At 40.5% G+C, this 9,985-nt stretch overlaps 1 protein-coding gene across 2 annotated transcripts in view; it reads left to right on the top strand.

Moving 5' to 3' along the window:
• PARL (presenilin associated rhomboid like) overlaps positions 1-7,249 on the top strand; it is a 55,134-nt gene extending 47,885 nt beyond the window's left edge. For both annotated transcript variants that reach the window (XM_077148760.1, XM_077148761.1), the window contains one exon: positions 6,922-7,249. In XM_077148760.1, the coding sequence (XP_077004875.1) occupies positions 6,922-7,033 (112 nt within the window). In that variant the 3' untranslated portion in view covers positions 7,034-7,249. The remainder of the gene's footprint in view (positions 1-6,921) is intronic.
• The last annotated feature ends 2,736 nt before the right edge of the window (positions 7,250-9,985 follow it).

The following is a 9,985-nucleotide window of genomic DNA, read 5'->3' on the forward strand; positions in this document are numbered from 1 at the left end:
ATACAGAGCATTTCACCCCAAACCGCAGGATATTCTTCTCAAGTGCTCATGGCTCATCCTCCAGGATACATGTTAGGTCACAGAACAGGTCTCAAAAAATTTAAAAAGATTGAAAAATAATTATATGTAGCACTTTCTCTGATCATAATGAATTGAAGCTGGAAATTGATAACAGCCATAGGACTGGAAAATGTAGAAATATGTGGAGGTTAAACAACATACTCTTAAACAACACACTTTAAACAGTCAGTGGGTCAAAGAAGAAATTGCAGAAGAAATTAGAAAATATCTTGAAACAAATGGAAATGAGAACACAGTATATCAGAAATTGCAGGATGCAGTGAAGACAGTGCTGAGAGGGAAATTTAAAGCCCTAAACACCTACATTAAGAAGGGTGAAAGAAGGTTCCATGGTAGAATTCTTGCATGCCTTGCAGAAGACCTGGGTTTGATTTCCAGCCCCTGTACTCCCTGCCTCCCCCCACAGAAGGAGGAAAGACCTAAAATCAGAGACCTAACTGCACTAACTAGTTCCTTTATTTCTGGAGGACCCAAAACAAGAACAGCAAACTAATCTCAAAGCAAGCAGAGAGAAAAATAAGGATTAGAGCAGAAATAAATGAAATTGAGACCAATAACAACAACAAAAAAGCTCTAGAATCAACAAAACCAAAAGTTGATTCTTTGAGAAACTCATTAAAATTGACAAACCCTTAAAAGAAAACATAAATTCAGAAATGAGAGGAGGGGCATTACTATTAAACCCACAGAAATAAAAAAAATAAGAGGATACTATGAACAACTGGAACCAACAAATTAGACAATTTAGATGAAGTGAACAATTTCCTAGAAACAAGTAAGCTGTATTGACTGCAGAAGAAATAGAAGGCCTTAACAAACCAATCGCAAATAGATTGACTCAGTCATCAGAAACCCACCAGCAAAGAACCTTCACAGGTGAATTCTGCCAATCATTCCAAGAAGAATTAATATCAATCCTGCTCAGACACTCTTCCAGAAAATTGAAGAAGTGCAAACAAAACCTAACTCATTCTACGAAGCCAGCATCACTCTAATATTAAGGCCAGGTAAGATACTAAAAGAAAAGAAAAGACCAATCTCTTGGCTTAATATATGATGTAAAAATCTTCAACAAAAGACTTACAAATCAAATCCATCAGCACATTAAAAGTATTGCACATCATGTGTAATCAATTGTGTGGGTTTCATTCCAGGTATGCAGTGGTGGTTCAACAGAAGAAAACAATGTGATACATCACATTAACAAATTGAAGGGTTTGGGGTGGAATGTTCTGTGTATGTCTGTTAGGTCTAGTTCACTTACCATATTCAAGCTTTCTGTTTCTGTAGTGATCCTCTGTGTAGATCCTCTATCCATTGATGAGAGTGGTATATTGAATTTTCCGAGAGTGATATATTGAATTTTCCAACTATTATTGTAGAGATGTCTATTATTCCCTTCAGTTTTGCCTGTGTTTGCCTGATATTTCTTGGGGCACCCTGGTTAGGAACATGATCATATTGATTGATACAGAAAAAGCTTTTAACAAAATCCAGCATCCTTTCTTGATTAAAAAAAACTTCAAAAAACAGAAATAGAAGGAAACTTCTCAACATGATAAAGGGCACATATGAAAAACCCACAGCAAACGTTTTCAATGATGAGAGACGGAAAGCTTTCCCTCTAAGATCTGGAACAAGAGAGGGATACCCACTATCACCACTGTTACTCAGTGTTATTACTGAAAGTTCTAGCTAGAACAATTAGACAAGATAAAGAAATAGAAGACTTTCAAACTGAAGTGGAAACTTTAACTATTTGCAGATGACATGACCTATATTTAGAAAGTCCTCCGTAAATTACAACAAAGCTCTTAAAGCAAATAGATAAGTTCAGCAAAGTGTTGGGATACAAGATCAACATGCAAAAATCTGATGTTTCTATACACTAGTAATGAGCAGTCTGAAGAGGAAATTAAAAAAAAAAAAAGCAACTAAAAGAATCAAATATCTAGGAATAAATTTAACCAAGGATTATGGAGGCTCTGTATTCAGAAAACTACCTATCATGACTAATAGAAATCAAAGAAGACCTAAATAAACAGAATGTATGAGATGAATGGATTGGAAGACTAAATATTGTTAAGATATCAGTTCTACCCAAATTGATTTACAGAATCAATACAACCCCAGTCACAATTCTGACAGCCTACTTGAAAGAAATGGGAAAGCCAACTGTTCTAGTTTGCTAGCTGCCAGCATGCAATATACCAGAAACAGAACAGCTTTTAAAAGGGGGAATTTATTAAGTTGCTTGTCCACAGTTCTAAGGCTGTAGAAATGTCCAATTTAAGGCATGCAGGGAAAGATACCTTGGTTCAAGAACAGCCAATGACTTTCAGAGTTTCTCTCTCAACTGTAAAGGCACATGGTAAACACGGTGGTATCTGCTAGCTTTCTCTCCCAGCTTGTTTCATGAAGCTCCCCTGGGGCCATTTTCCTTTTTCATCTCCAAAGGTCTCTGGCTGCCCAGGCTCTGTAGCTCTTTCCAGAGTGGTTTCCCCATAAAGGGCTGCAGCAGGCAACTCTACCTTGCATGGATGGAGACATCCCCATGGAAACCATCTAATTAAAAGTTACCACCCACAATTGGGTGGGCCACATCTCCATGGATAATTAAAAAAAACTCCCACACAGCAATTCTGAATGAGGATTTAAGGACATGGCTTTTCTGGGGTCCACAAACTCAAACTAGCACACCAGCTATCAAATTTATTTGGAAGAGTAACATCTTGACAAGGAAAAACAAATTTAGAGAATTCACATTTCCTGAATTGAAAACATATTAAAAAGCTACCGTGGTCAAAACAGCATGGTACTGCCATAAAGATAGATATGCTGATCTGATCAATGGAACTGAATTGAGAGTTCAGAAATAGACCCTCTCATTTATGGTCAATTGCTCTTTGACAAGGCTCCCAAGTTTACCCAACTGGGGCAGAATAGTCACTTCAGCAAATGGTACTGAGACAACTGGATATCCCTATCCAAAAGAATGAAAGAGCACTCCTACCTCACACCTTACACAAAAATTAAGTCAAAATGGATCAAAGACTTGAATATAAGAGCAGGGCAATAAAACTCCTAGAAGAAAATGTAGGGAAGTATCTTGTGATAGGCTTTGGTTTCTTAGACTTTACACCCAAGGCACAAACAATGAAAGCAAAAATAGATAAATAGAACCTCCTCAAAACTGAAGACTTTCGTGCTTGAAAGGACTTTGTCAGAAAGGTGAAAGGCAGCCTACTTAATTGGAGAAAGTATTTGGAAGCAACAAACTTGATAAAGGTTTAATATCCAGAATATATAAAGAAATCTTACAATTCAATGATAAAAAGACAAACAGCCCAATTTAAAAATGTGCAAAAGACTTGAATAAACATTTTTCTAAAAAGTAAATGCAAATGGTTATGAAGTACATGAAAAGATGCTCAACATCACTAGGAATTAGGGAAATGCAAATCAAAATCGTAGAGATATTTCACAGGTACTAGAATGGCCACTATTAAATAGAAAACTAAGTGTTGAGGAGGGTGTGGAGAAGAGGAGTACTCATTCACTATTGGTGGGAATGTAGAATGGTGCAGCCACTGTGGAGGACAGCGTGGCGGTTTCTCAGGAAGCTCAGTAGAGAACTGCCATATGGTTCGGCAGTCCAACTACCAGATATATATAGCCAGAAGAACTGAAAGCAAGGACACAGACAGATTATTTGCACACCAGTGTTCACAGCAGCTCTATTCTCAGTTGCCAAAAGAGGGAAATAACCCAAGAGTCTATCAGCTCATGAGTGTATAAACAAAATGTGGTCTATACATATGATGGAACATTATTCAGCTGTAAGAAGAAATAAAATCCTGATGCATGCGGCAATATGGATGAATCTTGAGAACATTATGTTGAGTAAAATAAGCCTGACTCAAAAGGACAAATATTGTATGATCTCACTAATATAATGAGGTAACTGATGGAGTTAATATCTAGAATACAGGTTACCAGAATATAGAATGAGTGTAGAGAATGGCGAGCTGATGCTTAATTTGTGCAGATTTTTTTAATTAGGTTGAATGTAAATGCTTGAAAATGGGTAGAGTCGTGGTAGACTGTGAGTATAATTAACAGTGCTGAACCATGCGTGTGATTGTGGTTGAAAGGGGAAGTTTAGGCTCATCTTTGTCACCAGAAGGAAAGCTAGAGGATGAAACATGGGACCTATACCATAATGCACCTTGTAGTGGATGACAAAGGCGGTTAATAGTACAAATACAAGAATGTTCTTCTATAAACTAGAACAAATATATGTCACTATTACACGTTGTTAATAAGAGAGGAAAAAGTTAACCTAATGTAGACTGTGAACTGTAGCTACTAGTAGTATTTTAATGTTCTTTCATCAGTTGTAACAAAGGTACCACACCAATCCAAAGCATCAATAATGGTTTTTTCATTTTGGATTAATGAAAATGTTCTAAAATTGTGATGGTGAAAGTACAACTCTGTAATTATACTGAGAGCCCTTAATTGTACCTGTTAGATGGATTTTACGGTGTGAATTAATAAACTGCTTGTTCTAGTCTGCTGGCTGCCAGAATGCAATATACCTAAAACAGAATGGCTTTTAAAAAGGGGAATTTAATCAGTTGCTAGTTTACAGTTCTAAGGCCAAGAAAGTGTCCCAACTAAAACAAGTCTATAGAAATGTCCAATCTAAGGCATCCAGAGAAAGATAACTTGGTTCAAGAAGGCCGATGAAGTTCAGGGTTTCTCTCTCAAGTGAGATGGCAGATGGTGAACACAATTACAGTTTCTCTCTCGGCTGGAAGGGCACGTGGCGAGCACGGTGTCATCTGCCAGCTTTCTCTCCTGGCTTCCTATTTCATGAAGCTCCCTGGGAGGCGTTTTCCTTCTTCATCTCCAAAGGTCGCTGGCTGTGGACTCTGCTTCATGGTGCTGCAGCATTCTCTGCTCTCTCTGAATCTCCTTCATTCTCCAAAGTGTTTCCTTTTTTCTAGGACTCCAGAAACTTACCAAGATCCACCCAAATGGGTGGAGACGTGTCATCGCCTAATCCAGATTAACAACCACTCTTGATTAAATCACACCTCCAGGGAAATGATCTGATTACAGTTCCAAACATACAGTATTGAATAGGGATTATTCTGCCTTTATGAAATAGGATTTTGATTAAAACATGGCTTTTCTAGGGTCCATACACCCTTTCAAACCAGCACACCACTTAAAAAAAAAAAAAGTACTGAGTCCCATTTCCAAAGATTCTGACTAATTGGTGACTTGGGCAGCCTGGACATTAGGATTTTTCAAACTTCCCCAGGTGGTTTCTAATGTGTGGCTGTGGTTGAGACCCTGCACGGTAGGGCAGGACTTCTGCAGCTTTGTGCATATGAATCACCCAGGGGGGTTGTTAAAACACTGATTCCTATTAAGTAGTTTTAGGGCAGGGACTGGGAATTTGCATTCTAACAAGACTCTGGGGGATCCCTTGCTGCAATCTGCAAACCACCTTTGTATAGCAAGGCAGGTGGGAAACCCTTTAGAGGTTATTTTTGCCATCATTGGTTAACTGTAATTCTTACTTTTTCTTACTTTTTCCATAGTCTGACCCATGAGTTAACCCTTGATTTACCACCTAGACGCTTTTACTACCTTGGACAAATTATTCACAGACTTGGTTTCCTTGTATCTAAAATGGGAAAAGTGGTAACTTACAAGACTGTGGTCAATCAAAAGTGTAGGGTATGCGAAGAACTTTTGCTTTATAGAGTATCTATACTCCAATCTCACTTTGCCCCTTTATTCCTTAATTTTATTGTGGTCACATATGACAAAATTTGCCATTTAAACTATTTTTAAAAACTTTATTTTGAAATAATTTCAAATTTATAGGAAAGCTGCAAGCATAATATAGAGCTCCTATATGTCCCTAATCCAGATTTACCAACTTTTAACATTTGTCATATTTGTTGCATCACTCTATTAAAAACATTTTAAGAAGGGGTTGCATAAATCACACCTTGACCATTTAACACTTCCCAGTTCTTTTCCTAAGAACAAGGAGATTCTCTTACATAACCATATAAAGTACAGTTATCAAGTTCAAGACCTTTAACATTGATATAAAACTTACATTGTATATTTCAATTTTTTTAGTTGTCCCATTAATGTCCTTTTGGTCGTTTACTTCTCCATTATTAGTTCCAGTCCAGGATCATGTGCTGCATTTAGTTGCCATTTAATTTTCTCTTTAACCTCCTCTCTCTTTAGAATTGTGGTAAGATACGCAGCATAAAATTTCCTAGCCACTGCCAAGCGTTCAGTTCCCCGGCATCCATCACACTCACGATGCTGTGCTGCGGTCTCCACCACCTCACAGGCTCTTTCACCGCCCGAGACAGACACTCTGTATCTATTAAATAATCGCTGCCCATTTGTCCACTTTGCCTTTGTCCCTGGTAACCTGTTCTCCACTTTCTGTCTGTGGATTTTGTATATTCTGCTTATTTCTAGTAAGTGGAATCGTGCAGTATCTTTCCCTTTGTGGCTGACTTATTTCACTTAACAGTGTTTTCAAGGTGCATGTTGTAGCATGTATCAGAAGTTCATTACCTTTTATGGGCTACTTTGAACTTTTAACATATTCTACATACTCTATATTAAAGCTAAATCATTTATCTATATCAGTAAACCAGCTGTTTTTATAAGCCAGAGAGTGAATGACAGTGGCACTAGATTTTTAGATATGAACTCAATGTCATCATGGTATTTACTGTATGTCATCCTGTTTCCTGAATGTTGTACATGGTTTGTTTTTCTTTCCCTCAGATGGTATATTACTTACGGTCATGAACTCATCTGGAAAAACAGGGAGCCTCTAGTGAAAATTTGGCATGAAATGAGGACTAATGGCCCCAAAAAAGGAGGTGGCTCTAAGTAAAACTGGAGTTGGACAGTCTGGAGCATCTGGCTCATGCTACCTGGAAGCCCACTGCCGACTCGGCCCTGGGGTTTTGTCACTGCTGTGCCCCTGCCTAGAAGACGCTCAGCACCTCACCTTCCTCGGATTTAAACTGTGTCCCCGGTACATGCCTTTATTAGGAAGTGAATTATAACAAAGTTGGTGAAATAAAGGTTTTTATCTCTAGTTTGTAAACAGAGGGTGCTTGTTTTCTTTTCAAGGAACACTAATGCGATTCCGGAGATGTTGCTTTTAACTCTTACATTTTACATATTTTGATGAGCTGTGAACTTGGTGAGAACGTACATTTAATGAGCTGATTTGAAGGCAGAAGCTCCTGGTTTTGCACGCTGGCTTTCTAGTATTTCTGCCAAGTATGTGATCTTACTCACCAGCCCCTTCCCTTGGTTCGCTGACAGTTGAAAGGGTATTCTCCTCCTGGCATGCTCTGAGATAACAGCTACAATATTCCTGTTTTCTTTTCCGGAGAAAGGTCATATTTTCTGGTAGTGAGTGGCATATACATAAAGCTATTTTTAGATTTTGTTTTCTCAATTAAAATTGTAACTAGTTAAGGCTAGAAGGAAGTGACTCGGATAAATTCAAACTTGAATCTGAGCCTACTGCGTTCTTATGTTTGAAATTTTACATTCTAATTGGAGTATCTTATGGAAATACCATCCTTAGGGCTTGACTGCAGTGGAATTCATTAGTTGCTGTTATTGAGAATTATTTCTAGGAAAGGTAGTTTGAGAATTTAAGTTTTTCTTGGAAGGCCTTACGGGGCTGCTTTAAGCGTCTTGTCCTGGAAAGTCATATGGATCCCTGCGCCTGCGCACTGGGTGTGGTGAAGGTCATACGGATTCCTTCGTCTGTGCGGTGAGTGTGGTGCAGGTGTAGATGTGTCGGCTGGATCTGCCTCACCTTAATCCACCCCACCGTGTGCCGGACGGACTGTGGGTGACACGGGTGGGGAGGGCATGGAGTCTAGAGTTGTGCAGGCCCCGCACAAGATCCCGCACTTCTACCCCTGCACTGTGTGGTGCTGGAGAGTGTGTCTCAGCCAGTCTCGGAGGGAGAGGTCACTGCGCTCGTCTCACACCCGGCTGTTGAGAAGCCGGTGCCCAGCACATAGTAATCGTCATATCCTTACTTACTGAAGTCAGCTTTTCTCTGCTGTGAGGTGCCAGCTATTCCCACCAGTCAGAGATGCTGTTGTAATGGAATAGGAGAGATCATTTTAGACCAGCCCTCACTTTCTCACTTTGCCAGTGAAGAAACAGGGCTGGGTCGAGGTGACTGCAGAAGGTCACACTGCTTCACTCTGATATGTCTGAAATGTGTTATGATAACCCTGGGATATAAGGATGAGGCAAGATTTATTTTTCAGAGATGGAATGTGAAGCTAGTTCACATGGACCTTCCATAGAATCCCAAATTGAATCTATGTCTTGCCATGGGCAGACAGAAAAATAGGCTATGATGATCTGTCTCTTCTTTCCCTGCTTTCTGACAATTGGGGAAGGAAAGTCAAATCCCTGAAGGATTTCTCTGTCCATAAAATCTCGCAATGCTGTGGCCTTTTCACAGCCAAGATCTGTGTTCCCTTTAAGAGCGGCTTTGGGAAGTCAAAGCCTAGCTCTGACGGCACAAGCTTGACTGCCCACAGCTTTGGTAAAGGTCACCACAATCCTAATTGCCCAATTTAGTAGGTTATTTTAATCTCTTCTTGGCTTCTCTGCTACATTTGAAACATGCTCACCACCACCTCAGGATTCTGATTCTTTAAGACCACGCTTGCTCCTGGCATAAGTGTCTTGAGCTGCGCCTCCTCTTCCATCAGCCTCAGTGTTGGTTCCAGGGATCTACCCTCAGCTACTTTGCTCTCAATTCTCCACACACTTAAGTGGTCTCTTCTTGTGGCTCCAGTTATATCTGAGTGACATCTGCACTCCAGACCACTGAGTATCTCTGTGCACGTGTCTCTAACTCGGTGCACGTCTCCTGCGCATGCTGTGTGGACTCTGGGCTTAAGGCAGGACATCAGTCGCTGAAGCCAGAAAGCTGGCACCATTCTTCATCTGTCTTTCACCTCATCTCTGGATCCCAGTTCAATCCCTCATCTCTAACCCATTGAGACTTTTCCCATCTGGTCTCTAAAACAACCTTGTACTTCTCCGTAGGCTAAAAGCATTCTCATTCCCTGATCCCTGTAAGACATTTTGAATCTCCTTAATGTGGCAAGCTAACCTGTGTCCCCATACCTGCGGCCCGGCATGAGCCCACTGGCAGGTCCAGCCCTCCCTGTCCTTCACCCAGTTTGTGGTGTGTCAGTTCTAGCACACTTGTCACATTCCTGTTGCCACTGCCCTGTGGACCCTTGAAGGCACCTGTGTTATACATAGCACGTAGTAAGAGCTCTTTAACTGTTTGATGAATGGACAAATAGAAACAAGAAGAATTACTCTTTTTTGCTGCAGGAGGAAATAGTTCAGTCACCAAGCTTCACCTCCCAGGGTGGCTTACCCAGGGCTCATCAAGGCGGCTGGCCCTGCCCTGGAGAGCTGGCATGGAACTGTTTGATGCCTTCACAGGACCTGGCCCCTCTCCTGCTGCCTGGCCTTTATGGCCTGCCCTCAGTCAGCTGAGCTGAGGAAGTCCAGAACAGTGGACTTCAAACTAAGGAATGGTTTGCAAATGGAATCTGTGTGCTGACTGGCCAGGGTATAGCTCGGTGTGTGGACTGTATGCCACTCCAATCTCACTTTGCCCCTTTGGAGGATGTCCAGGGAGTTTTTCTGATACCCTGTTCTGCATTAAACACACTGACCATCAGCTTGGACCATTTCCCTAACAGGTCTACAATAAATACTAATGAATGTGCAGGGAGAAAGGAACTTTGTCTAGCTAGTGATCAAGCTTTCAGCTTTA

The sequence above is a fragment of the Tamandua tetradactyla genome, chromosome 2, assembly GCF_023851605.1.
Source record: "Tamandua tetradactyla isolate mTamTet1 chromosome 2, mTamTet1.pri, whole genome shotgun sequence".
Lineage (NCBI taxonomy): Eukaryota > Metazoa > Chordata > Mammalia > Pilosa > Myrmecophagidae > Tamandua > Tamandua tetradactyla.